Source organism: Bidens hawaiensis, unplaced genomic scaffold (assembly GCF_021521415.1).
Source record: "Bidens hawaiensis isolate Kalapana, Puna unplaced genomic scaffold, B.hawaiensis_p1.1 tig00038014_1, whole genome shotgun sequence".
NCBI lineage: Eukaryota > Viridiplantae > Streptophyta > Magnoliopsida > Asterales > Asteraceae > Bidens > Bidens hawaiensis.
In genome coordinates this window covers 134,942-158,265 of record NW_027496647.1, presented here as the reverse complement: position 1 = coordinate 158,265, position 23,324 = coordinate 134,942, and the positions used below count along the sequence as shown (strand labels likewise).

The 23,324-nt window shown below is 35.3% G+C and overlaps 2 protein-coding genes across 2 annotated transcripts; both read left to right on the top strand.

The window, feature by feature from the left end:
- Positions 1-1,551: 1,551 nt before the first annotated feature.
- Positions 1,552-6,241, top strand: LOC143589908 (serine/threonine-protein kinase PBS1-like). The gene is made up of 5 exons (XM_077070534.1): positions 1,552-1,799; positions 3,826-4,031; positions 4,144-4,333; positions 4,460-4,851; positions 5,711-6,241. The coding sequence occupies exons 1-5, from the start codon at positions 1,676-1,678 to the stop codon at positions 6,173-6,175; spliced, it is 1,377 nt and encodes a 458-aa protein (XP_076926649.1). The 5' UTR covers positions 1,552-1,675; the 3' UTR covers positions 6,176-6,241.
- An 8,831-nt stretch (positions 6,242-15,072) lies between these two features.
- Positions 15,073-21,672, top strand: LOC143589907 (glycerophosphodiester phosphodiesterase GDPD3-like). Its single transcript, XM_077070533.1, has 6 exons — positions 15,073-15,468; positions 17,245-17,304; positions 17,460-17,540; positions 17,655-17,855; positions 17,951-18,046; positions 21,472-21,672. Exons 1-6 carry the CDS (start codon positions 15,133-15,135, stop codon positions 21,670-21,672), a joined length of 975 nt encoding a protein of 324 aa, XP_076926648.1. The 5' UTR covers positions 15,073-15,132.
- Positions 21,673-23,324: the final 1,652 nt, after the last annotated feature.

Here is a 23,324-nt window from a genome sequence, read left to right as displayed (position 1 = left end):
AAAGTACACCATCCCTTTCCGTTAAAGGTAGTGGACTAGGGCACTAGTGTGAGGGTTATAACCCATTATTCTATAATTTATATATTTAAAAAAAAGGAAAAAAATGGTTTTAACGTATTTGAAATTAGTGTTGTATGTGATTAGCGTGTTTTAGCCTAGTTGATGGTGTAAATAACATAACATTGCATGGTTTGTACAACTTAGTGTACCTTAGTGGGCACCCCTCCCACCTTAACCTTGGTTTAGGAAAATTTTGTGGTTTAGGAGTGATGCAGTTTGTTGTAAAAAAAAAAAGGAATTTATTGCTGTTAATATTTTTCCTTTCTCTTATCAAGAAAGTCTAATACGTTTTTCTTTTGTTAAACAGCATACTAATTAATATTAATGATTATAAAGTTTAATATTTTTAGTTGCATAAGTATGACTTTCTTACTACTATAAATGCCTAAGATCTTAGGTTTTAAAACAAAACAAAACTCAAGAAGGTTATTCTTTATTCGACGATTTGGAAGATTTGGAAAGTTTGAAACACCTCACTTTCAAAAAAGGATACTCAATTGCATATGATAACTACAAACGAATATCAAGCCTTTTCTTATTTAATTGGATTAAAAATAGAGCAAATTGTCTTGGCTGAATTAGTATTATTCTCCGTATTGGTTGTTATTTCAATTTTGATAGGGTGATAAGATAGTAAAGGTGTAATATTTAGCTGTTCAATAAAAACAAGTGCTATTCTCAGTATTTATGTTGGTTGTACTAATTTTAGAGGTGTACAAGAAATCGAACAAAGTGATCCAAAACCAATGGTTTAGTTTTATGTTTTTTTAAAAACCGAACTTACAATTCGATTTTAGTTTGCATGTAATAAAAAACGAAAAGACCAACCGAACCGAATTTTTTATTTTAAGTTTTTATTGTAAGAACTTAATTAATATAATGTAACACAAACATTTTTGCATTTGCCCAAACTTATTTATACATAGATTCATTATTTTCGATCTAAAATTTTCAAGATTAAACGGCAAAACTCGAAACCAAATCTAAAAATCAAAATAACCAAACGGTTTCAAAAACAATTAAAAAAAACAGAAGTCTCGGTTTATAATTTGGTTTTAGCCCAAAACAAACTAAACCGAACCGTACATACCTAACCAGTTCTTAACAACTTAAAACAGTTATTCTTTTCATTCTTTTTTTTGTTTTTTATCTTTTAAAATATTGTCTTTATATAGAAAATATTACTTTCCAACTCCCAAGAGTTACTATTAATTAATTACCAAAACCAAACATGAAAAATCTACTTCACATACACTCCATTGAATTAATTTGGTCAAAACAAAGTGTTATTATTAGTCACCAAGACCAAAAATCTAATGGCATATGTACCCCACTCCATTAATTTGGTCAAAACCAAGTGTGAATGTGTGTATCATGTGAGAGAGAAAGACAACCCCTTGAATAAAAGTTGCATCATAAATCATAATAATAATATTAATAATACTATTATTATAATAAGATGCTCTATAGTCTATACATATAACATATACTTGCAACTCCATTCTTTATTCTTCCAATTCCTTCAACTTCCCATCAATCCATCTCACAACCAACATTCAACAACACTTTCTTCATCTGGGTTTCATTCAAGTTCATCCTTTTTCAATTTTAATTAATGGGTTGTTTTTCTTGCTTCGATTCGACTCAAGAAAAACAAAAATCGAGTGCCCAGAAGCCCAAAGCTGATCGGACTGAAGCTCATTCATCCGCACCTAATAATATCTCAAGGTTACCTTCTGGTATGTTTAAATTTATTTGATCTGATTCAGCTTCATGTATATGTTATGAATTTATAAAAATATTGTTTTTGTTGGCACATTGATTTAATGGTTCAATTTGGTGTTTTTTTGGTATTTAAAGGTCCTATAAAATTGTAAAGTTGCTAAATTTATGTCTGTTTGTACAATGGAGTTTTATTAATTTCAAGTTAAATATGTTTGATCTGATTCAGCTTTATGTTTATGTTATGAATTTATAAATTTATAAATTGATGAATATGAATATCCTTTGATGTAATAAAATATTGTTTTTATTGGCACATTGATTTAATGGTTCAATTTTGTGTTTTTTTTGGTATTTAAAGATCCTATAAAATTGTAAAGTTGCTAAATTTATGTCTGTTTGTACAATGGAGTTTTATCAATTTAAAGTTAAATATATTGATCTGATTCAGCTTTATGTATATACTAGATTTTATCTCCCGTATTACGGGGGTTGTTTTACATTATTCGTTTTTAATATTTATATATGTATATTTTGATTTTAATTTTATTTATCGTAAGAAAGTTAATAATTAATATACTTGAGGTTTGATGATGAAATGGATTCACAAATAAATGATATGTTATAATCTGGTTTAAAAGCTATCTGGGGTTGGTGATACCTATTACCCGTTTATTTTCTTTATTATAAAATTGTTTCTTAATTATAAATAATATCTTTTTTTTTAAATAAAATAGGATATTAATTTTTAGTATATTCCTATTTTATAGGATTTTCATATCAAATATTTGATGAGATTATTTTTTAATATAATGAGATGTTATAACCCGTTTAAGAGCTATCTGGGTTTGGGGAGACATTTACCCGTGAATTCGGGTCAAATGCGTGAGAAACCTTCATTTACAAATAAAGTAATCTGATGGTTTGAGAGAATGATTGTTTTATATTTTTTGTTTTTTAATATTTATTTTTTGGATTTTAATTTCTTTATTGTAAGAAAGTTAATAATATACTTAGGGTTTGATGATGAAAGGGTTTCATAAATAAATGATATGTTATAACCCGTTTAAAAGCTATCTGGATTTGGTGACCCATGACCCGCTTATGTTTTTTAACTATAAAATTGTTTATTAATTATAAATAATATCTTTTTCTTTTTAAATTGGATATTAAATTTTAGTATATTCCTATTTTATAGGATTTTCATATCAAATAATAATTGGTAAGATTAAGTTTTAATTTAATGAGATGTTATAACCCGTTTAAGAGCTATCTGGTTTTGGTAAGACCCATACCCATGAATTTGGGTTAAATCAATGAGAGGCCTCCATTTAAAAATCAAGAAATCTCGTGGCTTCCACAAAAGGGGGGAGCGACCACATCGCGACACATAGGATTTTTGGGTTTTCGTTTATATATATTATAGATATGTTATAAATTTATGAATATGAATATCCTTAGATGTAATAAAAATATTGTTTTTATTGGCATATTGATTTAATGGTTCAATTTTGTGTAATTTTGGTATTTAAGGATCCTATAAAATTGTATAGTTGCTAAATTTATGTCTGTTTGTACAATGGAGTTTTATTAATTTAAAGTTAAATATATTTGATCTGATTCAGCTTTATGTGTATGTTATGAATTTATAATTTATAAATTTATGAATATGAATATCCTTTGATGTAATAAAAATATTGTTTTTATTGGCATATTGATTCAATGGTTCAATTTTGTGTAATTTTGGTATTTAAGGATCCTATAAAATTGTATAGTTGCTAAATTTATGTCTATTTGTACAATGGAGTTTTATTAATTTAAAGTTAAATATGTTTGATCTGATTCAGCTGTATGTATATGTTATGAAAATGTGCTTCTATAATATATGTTATGAATTTATGAATTAATAAGAATATTTTTTTTTTCACTTTTATTATGATATATATTATGAATTTATGATTTGATGGTTCAATTTTGTGCATTTTTGGTATTTAAAGATCCATGGAATAATAAAGTTGCTAAATTTATGAAATCTTATTGTAGGAGTGGATAGACAGAAATCAAGAAATAATGCAAGTTTGAGGAAAGAATCATCGGGTTCGAAAGACGGGTCGTATGGTCAGAGTACTGCTCACACATTCACATTCCGGGAGCTTGCAGCCGCAACGAATAATTTTAGCCCGGATTGTTTTCTTGGGGAAGGAGGGTTTGGTCATGTGTATAGAGGACGTCTTCCGGGCAGCGGTCAGGTATAGTTTAAAGATTTAGTTGACTGATTAAATGTTTGATCTTTTAGTAAGAACAATTTGGGGATTTAGGGTTAAGATTTAAGCTGAATAATAATATTTTATTGTTTTATAGATTGTAGCTGTCAAACAATTGAATCGAAACGGGTTGCAGGGTAACCGTGAATTTCTTGTGGAAGTTCTTATGCTTAGTCTTTTGCATCATCCCAATTTGGTGAACTTAATCGGATATTGTGCGGATGGTGACCAACGACTGCTTGTTTATGAATTCATGCCGTTGGGATCATTAGAAGATCATCTGCACGGTAATCATCTGTTGTACTTTCTGATTATTATTATTATTATTATTATTATTATTATTATTATTATTATTATTATTATTATTATTATTATTATTATCAATGCAATAATAATAAATTTACTTGATGCAGATCTCCCACCCGAAAAAGAAGCATTAGATTGGAACACACGAATGAAGATAGCAGCAGGTGCAGCCCGAGGCTTGGAGTTTCTTCACGATAAGGCAAATCCGCCTGTAATTTATAGGGATTTCAAATCATCAAACATTTTGCTCGGTGAGGGGTTTCAACCAAAGCTTTCTGATTTCGGGCTAGCGAAGCTGGGCCCCACTGGAGATAAGTCTCATGTGTCCACACGGGTCATGGGAACGTACGGTTATTGTGCTCCTGAGTATGCGATGACTGGTCAACTCACGGTTAAGTCAGACGTGTATAGCTTTGGGGTCGTGTTTTTAGAGCTTATTACGGGTCGGAAAGCCATTGACAGTACCGCACCACAAGGACAGCAGAATCTGGTCACTTGGGTAATTGTTTCCATCATGTATTTTTCGTAATTGATATTATACTGTTCACAAGTGTTTTAAGGTTCTTTTGCATTTAGAGCATGTTTGGGATTGGGTTTGAAAAATGCTTATTAGCTTATTGGCTTTTTTAAAAAGCCATTTTGAAAAGCCAGGATTTGGGGCTTTTGAAAAACTGTTTCCCTTTTCAAAAAGCTAAAATAGGAAAGATTTTTGTGATTTCGAAACACATTTTAATTTATTGGCTTTTTGAAAACACCAATAAGCCAATAAGCATTTTTCAAACTCAATCCCAAACATGCTCTTAGTTTGACCAGATATTAGTAAGAGCCAAGTTAGGCGAATTGGGTGACAATTAGGGGTGTGCATGGGTAGGTTTTGGGCTCAAGCAGAACCAGAAACCGTAGATTCGGTTTTTACATTTTTGAAAACCGTTTACTTTTGGTATTTTGGTTTTACTGTTTGGGCTTGAAGTTTTTGGACCGAAAAAAGTTGGCCTAAAGTAACGAATTTGACAAAAATCTTTTTGTTAAATAACAACAATCGGTTATTATACATTTGGGCTAAAATATTTGGGTTACACTATTTTGTTAAATTTTTATAAAAATAAAAGTACAATCAATTGGTTTGGTTCGGTTTTTCCGGTTTTAATTACATATAAAACCAAAACCTAACCGAGATTCGGTTTTTCAAAAACATAAAACCAAACCTTTGATATTCGGTTTGCGTTGACTCGATACAGTTTTTGTCCAAAAGTTAATAATTTTTATAGAAAATGAAGTGTCAAATGTACAAGCAATACTATTACTTAAGAAGTACATCAAAATTGTGAATACGCTAAGCGTGTTTTGTGCATTTACAGGCACGACCCTTATTCAATGACCGAAGGAAATTTGCAACATTAGCGGACCCAAGGCTCGAAGGACATTATCCAATGAGGGGTCTGTACCAGGCTCTAGCGGTTGCATCCATGTGCATACAAGAATCAGCCGCGGCTCGACCACTTATAGGTGACGTGGTGACCGCGTTATCTTATCTTGCAAACAACACTTATGATCCCAATGCGGGCCCGGGTCAGAGCACCCGGTACAACAATGGTGAGAGAACCAGTAGAATTTCAAAAAGTGAAGAAGGTGGCGGGTCGGGCCGGAGCAGATTTGGGGATCTAGAAGGTTCAGAGAAGGGAGATTCGCCTCGGGAAGCTCAAATTCCAAAGATATTGAATCGTGATCTTGACCGTGAACGGGCTGTTTCCGAGGCTAAAATGTGGGTGGAAAAAAGACGACGAAGTGCACAAGGAAGCTTTGATGGGAATGTTAACGGTTAAGAGACGAGCGTCGGCTCGTTAGTGTGGTGTTTTGAGCTTTTGATCACCGCGATTTGAGGTTTTTTTTTCTTTCCCGATACCTGATTCATGAGAAGTATTCGGATAAAAAGGGAGGTGGTTTTGTTTACCAAATGATGATGAGAATGGGAAAACTTATGATGATTTTTATGGTAAGTTTGTTTTGTATACAGAGGAGTTGTAGTGGTTTGTTGGTGTCATGTTTTTCTTGTGCAACATATTGGTCAATGATAGTGTTTTGACTCGCCACTAGAGGTGGGCAAATAAACCGGTTAACCGAACAGATCCGAAAACTGAACCTAAACCGAACCGGTTTGAAACCTATTATGTAGAATCCGGTTTGGAACCGATTGAAACCGTAGGTTCGGAACTGGTTTGTAATTTTCTCCACCAAAACTGGTTTCAAACCGGTTAACCGAACCGAAACCGGGAAAAACAGGTCGAAACCCGAACCGAAACCGATTAAAACCCGAACCGAAACCGATCGTAACATTGTAAGAAACCGGTTTCAAACCGAAGCGAAACCGATCATAAACCAATTTTGACTTTTGCTGACCAAACCGAACCGGTTTTAACCGAAACCGGTTTTGAGTTTTAAATTGGTTTGTGCACCTCTACTCACCACAACTTGCAAATGAATATCATGATATTTGTTAACTGAAAGACCACTTGAAAGTCTAGTGGTTGCATTGAGAACTAGATTCTTAACTATAATAGACTGGGATTGAAGTGAGTGGTTTTTGTAAGGATTGGTCATAAGAACTTGATTCTTACAAATTTTATGATATGTGTTATGATCATGATCCCATATGTGACTTTGTAGGTGATTGAGAACAAAAGATTCTCACACAAATTGTGATTTTGATTTGTGATATTTAAAATATTGGGCTTCTTTGAATGGTGGACACATTCAATCCATTCAATGATTCACACCCAATAGTGTTATGATTAAAAGATTTGTGTGAACTTGCATGTAAATAAGTTAGCATTAATTAAAAAAAAAAAGACTACTAAATTGAACAAAGTTTGTAATCGGTAAAAGTTTGTTTTTACCAAATGTCTCTTTAGAAAATAGAGTAGAGATGACTAATAAATTAGTGGACTCTTCTCATCTAGTGAGATTATATGTTATTACTTTTATCAGTTTCACATCATTATCTCCTTTCATTTTTCTTCTATTTTGAACTTTGTTATACTTGTCATTCATCTTTCAACTATTGTGTTTTTTTAATTTTTAATACAAATAACAGTTAGTAATTTTAAATAAGTTATCTAACATATATAAATATAAAGACAGAATATTTTTAATGTTTTTGGTTGCAAAAAAAATTACATAATAATAATAATAATAATTTTTTTTTAGAACGACTAACAAAGTAACGTTGGGTACTCCGTGCGCGGCCCCCATTGGCTAAAGGTAGCCCGAGCCGGCCATGAGTCTGGACGGACGGAGCCCCTAGCGGTCCACCTATTGAGGGATTCCCCGGATAAAACCCGACCCCAGCCCGCCAAACGGCACGACAGCGAGGAGCCGGTAAAACCGGGTGATATCAGGACTCGAACTCTGACAAGTCAGTGTCATCCCTCAATAATAATAAATATTACATAATAAATACTTAAAACTCACCTTTTGTTTTGTTTTACGTACAACTTGGTTACTGGATTTCGTTAAATTTATGTCGATCCAAGCAAGTTTCATAGCTTATTACAAGACCAAAAATATACTTTATTCAAATACAGCTCGGTTTTTGTTAATATTTACATCAAAATATATTGACAAAAAACTTGTGATTCTAGTTCTTTTTAAAACTAACGAGCAAAGTTATTTGTGAAAAATCAAATTAAATGTGTAATAAGTGAGACAATAGAAAAAGAAAATCACGGATCACTTGCGGTGCTACACCCCCGCACGGGCATTGTGCCTTACTAGGGTGTAATGTGCTTAACCAACAATGGAGCTTTTACGATTATATGAACACAAAGCAAATGCTCGATACCGTTCAATACAACCATATGAATAGTGTGAAGACAATGCAAAGGCAACACCATAAAATTAACTCTGTAAATTTCAGAAAAAAGAAGGAAAACAAAGGGAAATTTTAGAGACACCACCCAATTCTATTAAAAAAAACCTATCAATACGTCCCGTATTATACATGACGTATAGGGCCCCGTTTACCCCCTGTATAACCCTATAAGGGACGTATTAAGTGGTTTGGATGTCCCTAGCAGGACCCACAACAAAAGAACATCTTGTACTTTATTGTAATAGAAAAGAATATGCCTTTAGTTGATTATTCCACATGTTTGGTGTGTTCTTTTGTCAGTAATGAAACAATTTGCTCATAGGAACATAGAGAAGTAACTTATTAATATATCCGGAAAGTGCCAACACTCATTGTACCCAACTAACCATGTTTGTTAATCACATAATCAGATCAGTACTCACAATTATTGTCCTCTATTTTTTTCTGAATTGTTATATAAATTTTGAAGGAAATCATATACAAAATACTATTTGAATAATATTATTAGAAAACATAAATACTTTGCTATGTTTCCAGATCATAGTAAAGTATTGTACTTGGTACTTTGGTAGTACCTCTTGGGATAACGCATCATGTTACTTGTCACATATATTGATTGATATGATTTCAAGTTTATCTCCAACCAAGATCTTTTGTTTCCCAAATGCAAGAGTAATTGAATCATCAAATTTGGGAGCGTGAAGAATAACTAGATCTAGGCCTAATCATGGTTTATGAATTGGACTAGACCGAGAGGAGACTAGACATGACCGAGGACCTAGAAGATGTAGAAAAGCATATCGGAGACAGGATTGCTACGAGGTTGGGTAGCCTCGGTTCAGTGTGGTTTTTCTGTTAGCTCAAGACCGGTACGATGAAAGAATTATAAAACAAAAATGTATCCTTGATAATTTTAGCTTTAAATATCTCCTAAAGAAAATATGTTTCATAATTTACATGTGGAAAGATGATTTTTGATGAAAGAAATTAACAACTTTTGATGATAGATTTTTAACCTGACCGGAAAGAAATAAGTGATCATAATTCTTGTTTTCCATAGAAATGAGATGAAGATGTACCTCATGGATGAATATGAGCAACTTTTTTTTAAAGTTTTAATTCACACGCCCTCTAAACCTATTTCTTTTACACCTTTTGTTAGTCACAACACTTGAACTTATCACTTGAGAAGAGACTAACATCTTGATACCCCTAGGCAAAATCCAATGGTAATATCAATCCCCGTTGCAAGAATACGAAGCCATCTCTGTTAATTAATATAGTTATATATTGTTTTATGGTGTGTAGTGAAATGTCTTCACAAGTGATTGAGCGTTCTAATTTCTGGATAGATGTTAAAACCTAGGGTGTGTGGGTGGGTGGGTGGGGGGGGGGGTGAATAAGTCTTTTAGTTTTTTCTCTCTTGGCTTTAACTTTATTATGAAAGCTAATCAATAGGGCTGACATATCGTGTATACTCGTACACGATAAGACATGAACATGAAACATGCATACCTGCACATGGCACGAAACTTATCGTGTACCTGTATCCCAAACCCAAACACGAACCTGCTAATGCCAGGTATACACGATAAGACATGAACCTGCCGGAGAATCGGAGAATGGTTTGGCCGTTTGAAGGACGGTGGCACCGCTGCAACTATGAGGAGGCCGAACTGTCGGAGAATCAGAGATGTGGAGAGGTAGACCAGAGAATCGAAGGGCTGCGACTACCGTAGATGTGGAGGGAAACCACCGGACTACCGAAGACTCGGAGAAGAAGAATTGAGAAGGGTTTGTGCGTCGTCTGTTTGATGCTAAATTGGAATGATGTGCACCGTGATATATTGTTTGGTATAAAAATTTAGGGTTAACTATTTAGGGTATATAGTATATTATATTATTATATATTTTTATTTATTAAAAATTTAATCAGGTACTTAATAGGTAAACTGGTATTTTACCTGTTTAGACACGGAAATTAACATGTCGATTCGTGCCTACTTGTTTAGTACACGAAACCTGTTATGTCCATACCCGATATTTGTTAAAGTCGTGTAGATTCGTGTCGTGTGTTCGTGTATCATTACTAAATTTCCATCCCTATCAATCAACTTGTTAAACTCTTTGTATATATAACTCAAGCAGTAAAGTATATACAATAAAATAAAGAGTATAAGGGTTAGATTACACAAGCGATTAATAGAGGTTCATGTATATGCTAACTAATCCACTCTAGTCCACTTCCTGATTCTCGATCGAGAGTTTTTTATGCTAGTCGTTTCCCTAAACGATAGGGATTACCGATACAACGTCTCATTAGATAAAAGTACCGATCACCTTCTTTGAACATTGAATGGGCAGGTTAGGAGAAAAATATAGGGACAAATTTTTTGTGAGAGATGATATTTAGCATTGTTTTTGAAACAATGTATCCAAGATTGTACGAAGTGTATTTTTTTCAAGCAAAACAAAACATAGGCTTCTATGACGAGAATTCTATGATGATCTGTTCCTTTCATAAAGAGATTACGTGACATAATCTTATGCCATACTACGTTGTCGAGTAAAAAAAAAGATCAACAATGTACAACCTGAGTCGTTTGATGGGTAATATTACCGTTGATTTTTTTTACTCATTTTGTTTTGTTTTTATCTCAATTGACTCCATGTTTTTAACTTCGTTAAATACTTTTGATAACCGGTGACCTTCCAAATTTCCACCATCGTCGTCACATCACCTTCACACAACTGAGGTCCTCAAGAAACCCTATAATTTTTGGGTTAATAGAAATGGTTCTTGGTCATGATGTTCGAGCCTTTAAGAGATGTTGGGTGAGATGATATGATGGCGGCAGTTGGGGGGGGGGGGGTGATTTAAAGGTTTTTGGGTGCTTATGATGGCAATTATAGAACTGGGTTAGTCTTGAAATCAAGAGTGGGGCGAAGCGGGGCAGGGCTTGCAATTGGTGTGTTGCGTGATGGGGATTGTAGACGGTGGTGGTGGTGATGGACGGTGGCGATTACAGCCAGTATTGGTATTGGGCGGTGGGGTTAGGTGGCATGTATGTGGTGATGGTGGCGATTAGGTGACGGTGTGTTGAACAATGTAGATAAGGAGAGAGAGAGAGAGATATATATCTACCATGTGCGTTAATACTTGTACCTAGGATAAAATGACTAAAATGCTCTTATAACTAACAAGAAATATTGATCGGGGGTTAAAACTTGGAGTCGATTGAGACATAGATGATGCAAAATGACAAAGAAGTCAAATTTATATTTGGGACTAAAATGATAATTTGGTCAAACTACAAGAACTAAAACCGTAATTGACTCGGTTTTTTTGTTCGTATTCTCTCAAGTCTATTATTTAAAATTTTAAAACGCGGACTTGTATTTAAAATAAAGTATTTATGTATAGTAAACTATACTTAGAATTGGTACCGTACTGCCACCCATGTGCCAATAGGCGATATATGTTTGAGCATATAGATCAAGACTTTATTTGATGGGTTACATGAGATAATTTTTATGTAGTTAACTCAACTGCAAATAAAACCTTTAATCTTGCAACACACTTTTCCTTTACCAAACGGAACTCATTTTGGCCGAACAACATTTGTACTGGTATTCGTATTTATTTTATGGATTTTGGTTTTGAGTTTTGATATTAGTCAGTTTTGATATTTTTTAGTATTTTCCATCAACGATATTGAAGTGGTACCGCACCACCATGGGCGGATCCAGCATACAAACGGGTGGTTCCGGGGTTTCGAAATAATAGTGTACGGATATATAGAAGACGCGTAGGAACCACCTTATAAATTAAGAGGGAACCACCTAAAAAAAATTCCTGGATCCGCCACTGCGCACCACAACTTAACTTTGCGCACCACAACTTAACTTTATAACTCATGATAACTTATAGTCGATAGAATTATTATTGTAAGAACATGTTATGTTTTTGGCATTATGCATATACAATTCAAAAGTTTAAAAGTTAACAAAGCTTTAAAAAGTTAACAAAAGAGTTGAAAAAATGGTGGTTGTGGAGGGGCAGGGCCCTCGCGGTGATTAGGTGATGAATTTATAACTTGTAATATATAGGTTTATTGGATTCTGATAATAATTTCTATTTATTTTATTGTTATTGGTGGTCTCAAATTAAAAAAATTTGGCCACCAATGGTCCCCGTTAAAAAGGACTTAACGATATTATATTTTTTTTTTCCAAATTTCAATTTAATGTTTTGGGACTTTTGATCGGAAGGAGGATACGAGTCGATTGGCCGGTGTAAAGCTTAGCTCAAAACTTTGATTCATACCTCTTGATTTTTGTTAATTGTAAGTTCAAAGATCTGAATTGAAGTATTGTTTTGTCGTTTTAGAGCGCCTTTTCGAACTAAGTTTTACATTACTCAACTCATATTATCATTCCGATCAAATATAACGCCGTTAAGTTCTTTTTAACGGGGGCATTGAGGACCAACATTTTTAAATTTGAGACCGCCAGTGACGAAAAATGAATATGGATTATTATCGACTGAAGAAACACTAATCGACCCCGGGCAGATTACGGATAATCTGGGGGTTGAATAGATGTTTCCCTCGAGGGTTAGTTCCGGCAAAGATGGTTGTTCTTCTGATGACCTGCAAAACAGACACCGTGAGCTCGTCACTGAGAAGGGGGGGTACCTCCTTGTGACCACCCTCCGGCGTGAGAATCAGACTAGATTGCTTTTGAATATAAGTGTATATTAAGAGAAATGACTAGAGCAGATATCAGATAATATATGAAGATATAAGATGATACCGTTCCAAGGTGTTGGAGTATTTATAGCCGAAGGTATGTTTCCAAGCAGGTACAGCCGGCTGAATAGTATTCCTGTTCCGCCAACTGTGGGCTACGCACGTGCCATGCTGGTGGTTGGTGGGTAGGCAGCGGCTGATAGTGACCAGGCCGGCTGTGTACTATTTCTGTTCCACCAACTGCAGGCTATGCACGTCCTCCGACAGGTTGGTGAGTAGGCAGCGGCTGATAGTGACATACAGTACAAGAGCGTGCTGCTCGTCATACTGTTGTAATTGAGCTGTCGTATCTTTGGTCAGATCTTTTGTCCATACCTCGTCAGGTACAGTACAAAAGATCCTCCAGTATCGTACGGACTGGCTCATTTGTGCGGGAGTGTTCCCGGCTTTGTGCGGGAGTGTTCCCGGCTTGCTCACTCCTTCTTCAGGTGACATTACTGATTATTTAAGAGTTAAGTGCCTTGTGCGTGTAGCCTTGCTGCGCGGGTAGCCTTCCCTGATGGCTAGTATCCGTTGCTGCGGGAACAGGCGGAGTACGTCGACCATTGGGAGGCTTTTCCTGCGGGAACAGCTTGCGTACTGCGCGTAAGGACGTCACGTCTCTGAGCATGGTGGGTCCTGCGGATCCAGTTGGTTTCTGCGCAGACGTCTCTTCAAGGTGAGTCTTGCGAGTTTAGCCTTTGCGCAGACGTCCCTGTTGAAGGTGAGTCTTGCGGGTTCAATTGCGCAGACGTCCCTCTTTGAGGTGAGTCTTGCGGGTCCAACTGGGCTCTGCTGGGACCTACCTCTTCATCGACCAATACCATTCAATATGTATTATTAAAATCCATTAAACCTAATATATGTCTATATTTTATGCACTAGGACATGTTTATTTAATGAGTTTATTATAAGAATAATAATATTAATAAATTTCTTTAGCTGAAAGGTTTACTTGAAAACTTAAAATGTGATACAACTTTTATAGACATGATTCTAATAAACTTTTTTAACTCGAAAAACAAAAGGGTAGCTTTGTATAGTTGTAATCAAATTTTAAAAGTTTTTTGATTAATTCATTCAAGTTTTAAAAGTGTTTTAATTAAGTCGCTCGGATTTCATAATTTATTTAAATTCTAGGTTTTAACATGTTTTTTTGTTCCAATTAGGCAAACTTTTTTCCTTTTTTTTATGCTGATGTGGACTGGTGACGTGAATTTTAGGGTTTCATTTTTTGTTATAATTAAAATGTTTTATTATGTTTTTTTTAATATAATTACGTATATTGGAAATTCCGATCCCCATATCTTCTCCTCTGTTTCATTCTTGACACAAAAAAAATCCGATGATGGCTTGATTTGAAGGTTTGGTGACCCAGTTTAAAATAGAAAAATACATACGTGACCTAAATGAAACATCTTTAAAACTTGGTAATTAAACGTTTTTGAAATTTGGTTATCGTACTTTTAATAAAACAAAATATATGTTACAGTCAAAATTTACCACCCAAGTCCCAACCTGCCACTATATGCTTCACATGTTATCCGTACTCTTCAAAGTTCAAACAACCCTGTTTTTGTAACATCCTTCTGTAGTCTTTTTGTTATCATTATAAAGATATCTTTTATATAAATCTTGACTAAAAAGAAATGATAAAAAAATGGTGTTTTTTGTAATTTTTTTTAACCACCTTTTAATGTAATTTGGAGGGTATATATATATATATATATATATATAAACTGTGTAATAAAATTACCAAAATAAGCCTTTGTTGTTTGAGTTGATATATATATATATATATATATATAAACTGTGTAATAAAATTACCAAAATAAGCCTTTGTTGTTTGAGTTGATTGATAATTTAATGGAGGGTTGATCAATCATAAATTCATAATACAAACTAAAAAGACAGGTGTACGTAGGCTGTTTGTTACATATATATATATATATTGTAATCTAGAAGTTTGATGGTAGGGTCATGGGTCATACATAATAATATATATTGTATATTATGGATCATGGATGTCACATAAGTCATTTGAAACACCATTGTTTTGTTACGTGAGATGAATCAAAGTTGAAACAAAGCCTTAGAACATTCCCGTAATTTGTGGGTGATCATGGATACCGTCTTTAAATTCATCTCCCCTAATAACTCCTCCCAAATCCCCCTTAATATGGCTCTTAAGACGGCTCATATTACACGAGTTCCGAATCTTGATCACGTTTCCAATGTTTCCACATTCAACACTTTTCATCAAAACCATCATGATGACAACGACAACGACAATGTTAAGAAGCCGAAGGGGGAGTTTATGGTCATCGGGCACCGAGGAACCGGGATGAACTTGTTACAATCTCCTGATCCTAGAATGAAAGTTGTTAAAGAGAATTCTATTCTTGCATTTAATACAGCCGGGAAATATAATCTGGATTACATAGAATTTGATGTTCAGGTATTATTATTATTATTATTATTTAGAGAGTTTACGTTTCCGGTTGGTAGAGTCGTCTGAAATTAATTAGGTGATGGTTAGCCGGTGGCCGCGGCGATTGTTGGTCTAAAACGACATTTTGTTTGTCCTTATGTTTAGTAAACACGTGTTTGGAGGACTTACAAAACAGGTTGCTTTAAGTGTTTGGTGGGCCCAGGCCCACGCCCACGCCCACGCCCACGCCCACGTATTACGACCATTATATTATTTTGTTGATTCTTGTCGTTTTCTTATTCTCCCTTTTTTATCTAGTTTAAGGAGGACAAGTAATCTACAAACACAAATATAAATTCATGACACCTTATTAAAACCCTTTTGATAGCGATGACTGATGGGCGATGGCTTTGATATGGTCAAACAACTAAGGCTTTTAATTGTTGGTTTTGTTAGATCAAACTTATGAAAATTTGTCAGTACCTTAAATTATGTAGAAAAATAAATTTAAAGTCATGAGTATATTACTCAGAGCTGGTATTGGTGATGTGCGGAAAAAGCAACCGCACATGGCTAATCATCCTGTGAGCCCAATCCGGCTGAAAAACCGTTCCAAGTTTTTTGCTTTTCTTTTAATTTGCTCGAGTTTTGGTGTAGCCATAAACGAAAAACTTTAAACACTTTATTTGTATTTTTTATTTTTTTTGTAAAACTAATTGCTTTGTCTAAATGTTAATGAAATTATAATTATTGTAATTACATTTCATAAATATCTATTTAAAGTTTAAATAAGAGGATAACTACAATGAATTAGTTAAAATATGAAAGTAAGCTCACTTGCTAAAATACGAAAGTTTGGGCCATCTAAATTTGCTATCTAACTCATCTAAAGCCCATTTAACCCAATTAAAAAATGAAATATTTAATTTTTAAACATAACTAGTATAATCACCTGCGCTTCGCTGTGGGGTTAAAAATGTTCGGTGTTTTATTTTTATATATGTTCACTTGTTTATTTTTTGCTTGGCAAAGAAAAATGAAGCAACAAACTTTATTAGTGACAATCTATTTAGAGAGTTGTAAACTTTGGTTTGTTTTGCTAGTTGGCAAACAAAAACCTTCAACTGGAAGGCGAAAGTACTTAACAAATAGCATAACGCATGATTAAAAATTGTTGAAAACTTGATGATATGTCTTGAGTGTGAAAAAATTATGGTTGAAATTTGATCCTTTGATCAATAGTCATTTAGAGAGGATAAAATATGTGGTTGAAATTTGTTCTTTTGATAATAGTTATTTTTGTGAGTGATTAAATCTTTGCTTTTTAATATATATAAAATTATTTAAAAAATTAAGTAGCGGCAACAATAGATATTTGGCTACAATATTCTGTTAAAATTATTATTATTATCATCACGATTGTCTTGTATTATTGAAAATTTTATTTTTATATATGTAAGCTTATATTTTGATAGCCCACTTTTCCTTGTCACACAAGGAATCCAAATTTCCAGACGGTCTTGCTGATATTCTTATACCCGTATAGCAAAATAAAAATCACATAAGATGTTATATATTATTAATTAACTATACATAACAAAGATAAATATATTATTATGTTGATATGAATCTAATTCAAGTTGTCTTTATTTGCTAGTTAAAATGTGTTATCAAGTTATTTAGTTTCATTCAAGAGACTGATTTGTTTGTTTGTTTGTTTGTTTGGTGCTTCGCTGAACATTTCTTGCTCTAAGTTTTGAGAAACTTAGACAAAAAACGTAAACAACAAACCTCCTTTTGTAGGTGACAAAGGATGACTGCCCAATAATATTTCATGACAACTTCATCTTCACTGAAGAAAAGGTCAGTTTACACTTCATTTTACTATGTATCTTGTTTTCCTCTAGGTGATCCACACATGCCGTTAAAAACCCGACACGGTATAAATACAACTTTCCTAAAAACATTCATTTTTCGTGCGCCCTACGCTTATAAATTTACCGGGTGTTTTATTTCAGGGCGTACTAATCGGAAAAAGAGTCACCGAAATGAATTTAGACGAGTTTCTTTCGTATGGACCTCAACGGGATCCTAACAAAGTAATAATGTTTCTTGTCATAAGCGCATATTTGATATTCCATATCATATTTGATATATTAATATACGTGTTCTAAATTTAATCCGTTTGACGATTTTGATCTTGATAACATCAGGTTGGTAAACCTTTGTTTAGACAAATAAAAGATGGGAGGATTTTTGAGTGGAAAGTTGAAAAAGATGATCATCTATGCACATTAGAAGAAGTGTTACAAAAAGTTAACCATTCTCAGGGATTCAATATTGAATTCAAGTTTGATGATAACATTGTGTACAAAGAGGAAGAGCTCGTTCGCGTCATACAATTTGTTCTTTGCGTATGCACTTGTTCTAATTGTTTGATATAACATGTCTTCTTTCAAGAGAAGTGCATGCTACCCATATTCATGGATTTTGGTTTCTTTTTATGCAGATTGTTAACAAGTATGCGAAAAACCGACCCATCTATTTCTCAAGCTTTCAGCCTGATGCAGCTCTTTTGACCCGGAAACTACAAAGCACTTATCCTGTAAGTTTCATGTTACATATATCATATGTTTACATTTAGAAATAATTAACACATTTGAAAGCAATTACACGCCTTACGACATTCTTACTCGTAACCTATACTGATTATCGGTAAATAGAGTTGGTTCTTTGAGATAAAATCTTGGCCGGTATTAGTTACGTTTTAGAGAGAACTTCACACAATAGTAACCAAGTTTTCCCTTCTTGATTGATGCCACCAGGTGTGCCAGTCTTCCATCCTTGACGAATGCTTCAACAATATCCTTCAAGGATGTACACTCTTCCGTACTATGACCTTTTGTCCCGTGGAAGTCACAGGATTTACTTTGATCCGCATTAGGTCGCTGCCGGATCATTGGAGCTTTTGGCCATGGTAGCTTTTCAGTGGCAAATATCTCCGTGACGCTTTTGGTGAGTGGCGTCCACCGGTGTTTTTGGCTTGAAGGGTGTGTGTTATTTCTTCCGCCAACAAGAGGGTGAGAGTTGGATGAGGTGTCAAAGTTTACCCTTGACTGCCAGATACCTAGCTTCCTCTTTTTGTTCTGCCGGGCGATCCGAACATTGTTTTCTCTAGTCCTCTGCGTGTAGAGGTGTGTACTTTGGGGAAGATCCCTTCCCAGTTGCTTCTCCGTCTCGGCAAAGCGCTTGGCCGCCGTCATGATGGCATCCCGTGTTGATGGCATGCCATCCTTACCCGTCAATGTGCGGATAAGCTCTGGGTATTCGGCGCCCTGGATGAAAGCGGCGCGAACAAGATCTTCACTTATGTTGCCGAGACTTAGCTTTTTGGAGTTGAAGCGAGTGATGAAGTCTAGTAAAGATTCATCCTCTTCTCTAACGCAGTTGAGGATCGTCCACTGTTCTTCAGTATATTTCCTTTGCTGGCTGAAGTGCTGGCTGAACTTGTTCTGAAAGTCCGCCCAATCATAAATGTGGTGGACCGGTAAACGATCGAACCATGCCCTGGCCGCTCCAACCAGAGTCATCTGGAACATATAACACCACGTGGGTTTCGTCCAGTTACTGACGGTTGCCCCCGCAATGAATCTGTTCAAGTGGTCGTCTGGGTCGGATAGACCATCATAAGTGCCGATGGTGGACATTTGTTTGGCACTTCTCGGGGCGATTGCTTCCGCAATGTCCCTTGCGAACTTAGACTTTCCTGCATTTGCAGCAGTTGGTCTAAAGGTTTTGGAGAAGTCACGCGGGTTTCTCTCCGCATTTGTTGGTTTAAAGGCTTCCCCAAAATTCCTTGTCGGCTGGAAGTCCGTTTCCTTACGCTTCCCTTTTGCCTTATGGCGAGGGTTTGCGTCGGTATCGGATTCTTCCCGCTCATCGTCTGAGTACTCGCACTCACTGTTCATATTGAGATGTTGGCGAGTACTGCCGAATTCGTCAGCCTGTTGAACTGAACGCAAGCGTTCATCCAACTCAGCTTGGAACTCTTTCTGACGTGCTTCGGCCCACGCCTTAACTTGATCTAGTGTTTGGCGAGGGACCCTCGTTCGTTTCTCCAACTGGGCATCAGTGAACCCCAGTGGAATATTTACTGCACTTGCCCCGGCTTGGGTAACCGGGGTAGTGTTCGTAAGATTTGTATAACCGCCGGTGTTCCCAGTTACTGGGGTTGTGGTCACCGGGGTTTCTTGGTCACTTATTGGCCTTGGGATCGGAGTAACGTTAACCATTTCTTCAGAAATTTTGAAAAAACTAAGAATTAGTTCTAGCTTTTATGCACGGATGGCGCCAATGAAGAAACACTAAGTGACCCGGGGCAGATTATGGATAATCTGGGGGTTAAGTAATGTTTCCCACGAGGATGAGGTCCAGCAGAGAAGGTTGTTCTTCAGGTGACCTGCAAAACAGACACCGTAAGCTCGTCACTGAGAAGGGGGGGTTCCTCCTTGTGACCACCCTCCGGCGTGAGAATCAGACTAGATTGCTCTGAATATAAGTGTATATTAAGAGATTGCTAGATAAGAATGAGATATCAGATGATGTCCTTACCATTCCAAGGTGTTGGAGTATTTATAGCCGAAGGTAGGTTTCCTAGAAGGTACAGCCGGCTGAATAGTATTCCTGTTTCACCAATAGTGGACTACGCACAGGCCATGCTGGTTGGTGGATAGACTACGGCCGACAGTAACAAGGTCGGCTGTACACTGTTCCTTTACTGCCGGCTATGCACTGTTCCACCAACTGTAGGCTGCGCACGTCCCATAGTAAGGGTTGGTGAGTAGGCAGCGGCTAATAATGACAAACAGTACTAGAGGGTGCTCCTCCTCGTACTGTTGTCGGTGAGCTGTCACTCTGTGATTGGTTCATGGGCTGTTCTGGTCAGATCGTCTGTTCTGCCCATACCTTAGTAGGTATAGTACAAAAGATCTTCCAGAAGCATACGGACTGGCTCATTTAGGCGGGAGTATTCCCGCCTTGCTCATTCCTTCATGTGACTACTGAAGTAGCTAGTGCCTTGTGCGTGTAGCCTTGCTGTTAGTGCGGGTAGCCTTCCCTGATGGCTTGTATCCGCAACTGCGGGAACAGGCGAGGTACTTCACCATTGGGAGGCTTTCCCTGCGGGTACAGCTGGCGTACTGCGCGTAAGGTTTTCTCTGAGCATGGTGGGTCCTACGGGAGCAGTTGGTCGTTGCGCAGACGTCCCTGTTCAAGGTGAGTCTTGCGGGTCCAACTGGGCCCTGCTGGGACCTACCTCTTCAGTTACTCAAACTATTTTGTTCCTATAAAGTCACCCAACTTTAATTAGGTGTTCCAGTCACTATTAGTGATTTTTTAAAATAATTAAAAGTAGAAGGTTATAGTGAAAAACAAAATTCACTAAAGAATAACAAAGCTTTGAGCATGTTTGGGATTGAGTTTGGGAAATGCTTATTGGCTTATTAGGGTTTTCAAAAAGCATTAAGATAAAATATGTTTGGCAATCATAAAAAACCTTCTTATTTTAGATTTTTAAAAAGGTTGAAAAACAATTTTCAAAAGCCCAAATCCTGGCTTTTAAAAATAGCTTTTTGAAAAAGACAATAAGCCAATAAACATGTTTCAAACTCAATCCCAAACATGCTCTTAATAGTTGCTTATTTTTAATCAAATAATAGAATAATCACTAAATAGCAATGGTGATGTATATATGATCCATTTAGGTGTTACATAATCTTATAACTCTTTAAAATTTATAAGAAAGACTACAATACTAAAAATAAAAGTTGAGTGAATATATAGGAACATAAAAACCTTGAGTGACTTTAGTCCGCACTTGAAAAACTTGGTTGCTATTGGTTAAATTTTCTCAACGTTTTATGCGATTATGAATTAACTCGATATCATGCAATGGTATAGAATTCATTACTAAAGAAAGTGAAGAAACGGTTCATCTGATTATGTTTTTGCTTGTTGTAATGCCATGATTAGGTCTTCTTTCTGACAAACGGAGGGGTGGAAACATATACAGATGCTAGAAGAAATTCTTTAGATGAAGCATTGAAGTTGTGCACAACGGGCGGATTAAATGGAATTGTTGCTGAAGTGAGATCCATCTTAAGAAATCCAGGAGTAATTAAAAGAATTAAAGACTTGAAACTCAGGCTTATAAGCTATGGCCAGTTAAAGTAAGCGAGTCCATTTTCTTGATAACAAATAGAAATTTCAAGATTCGTTTTGCGTTACATATTCACACTTAGGCGCGTTCGTTTCACGGAATGAAATGTAATTGGAATTAGAATTTGCATAGGATTTCGAATAAGAAGGAATTGAATTTGGAATCTAAACATTCCAATATGAATTGAAATTTGAAGGAATTGAAATCCCATTCCATTCTTGATGTGTTCGTATGACAAATGAATTGAAATCGTTTTTTTTTATTTTTTTATTTTTTTCTAATGAGGATAACGGCGGAAACATTTTAGTTTTTTTTTACTTTTTTTGTTTTCGATTTATATTTTGAGTTATGAATTTTTAAAAAAACCCTCAAAAAAATATTCAAAAATAATAATAAAAAATTCATAACTCAAAATATAAATCGAAAACAAAAAAAGTAAAAAACTAAAATGTTTTATTCGTTGTTCTCGTTAAAGAAAAAAAAACTCGAGAAAAGATTCCAACGAATTCACTTGAAATCCTCCACATTTTGAAAGGATTTAGAATCCCTTTATTTAAAGTAATTTGAAGGAATTGAATACCAATTCCAATTCTTTGACAACCGAACACACCATTTTAGATTCTCATGAATTAAGATTCCAATTCCAACGAAACGAACATGCCATGCCACGGGATTTTAATTCCAATTCCTTTGAATTCTCACGAATTCTGTGAAACCAACGCGCCCTTAATGAAACATTTGTTATCATTTCAGCAACGTACGAGAAGTGGTCACTGCACAAATGTTGATGGGTGTCGATGGGGTGATCGTGGACTTGGTTCAAGAGATCACTGAAGTAGTTGCGGATTTTGGAAAAGAGAATATGGTCGAAGAGGAAAACGATGAGGGGATCAAGTGTTCGGAGAAGCAACTTTCTAGTCTTATGGAGGTCATTGGAATGAAATATATTTGTAGTTAATTTGTGTGTAAATTATGCATATAACTTCTTGTCCACAGTATCTCAGATCTATTTATGTGGAGTTGGCAATAAGTATATGGATTTTAAATTTATGATATATCTCATCACAAACGTGTGTTAAGGAGGATAAAACTGTACAACTTGAGTTTAAATAAAACTAGTTAGTTATTCTTATCTTGCATTTTAATAATCTCAACTTAATGCAGTTGACCGATAATAATCCCAACTTAGAAAATAGCTGTCACCGGTCCCAACTTTCACATTGTTTGTTTTCACTGGACCCCCGTTAAAAAAAACTTAACGGCGTTAAGTTTTTTCCAAATTTCAGCTTTATGTTTTAGAATTTTTGTTCTGAATGAGGATACGAGTCGATTGATGTAAAACTTACCTCAAAACGGTGGTCCAAACAGCTAAAGGATGCTTCAATTCCGGTGTGTAAACTTTTAATTAACAAAAATCAAGTTGTTTGGACCACCGTTTCAAGGTAAGTTTTACATCAATCGATTCGTATATTCGTTCCGATTGAAACCCCTAAAACATTAATTTGAAATTTGGAAAACAATTAGCGTCGTCAAGTTTTTTTTAACAGATGTCTAATGAAAACAAATTGTGTGAAAGTTGAAACCGGTGACAGCTATTTTTTAAGCTGGAATTATTATCGGCCAACTTCATTAAGTTGAAATTATTAAAATCCAATTCGCGTTTTTT

Bases quoted from the DNA above. Each gene is read 5' to 3' on its own strand.
- LOC143589908 (XM_077070534.1), top strand. From the start codon at position 1,676: ATGGGTTGTTTTTCTTGCTTCGATTCGACTCAAGAAAAACAAAAATCG. The intron at 1,800-3,825 runs GTATGTTTAAAT...ATCTTATTGTAG, and splicing joins TATCTCAAGGTTACCTTCTG to GAGTGGATAGACAGAAATCA. The intron at 4,032-4,143 runs GTATAGTTTAAA...ATTGTTTTATAG, and splicing joins GTCTTCCGGGCAGCGGTCAG to ATTGTAGCTGTCAAACAATT.
- LOC143589907 (XM_077070533.1), top strand. From the start codon at position 15,133: ATGGATACCGTCTTTAAATTCATCTCCCCTAATAACTCCTCCCAAATC. The intron at 17,541-17,654 runs GTAATAATGTTT...TGATAACATCAG, and splicing joins CTCAACGGGATCCTAACAAA to GTTGGTAAACCTTTGTTTAG. The intron at 18,047-21,471 runs GTAAGTTTCATG...TGCCATGATTAG, and splicing joins AACTACAAAGCACTTATCCT to GTCTTCTTTCTGACAAACGG.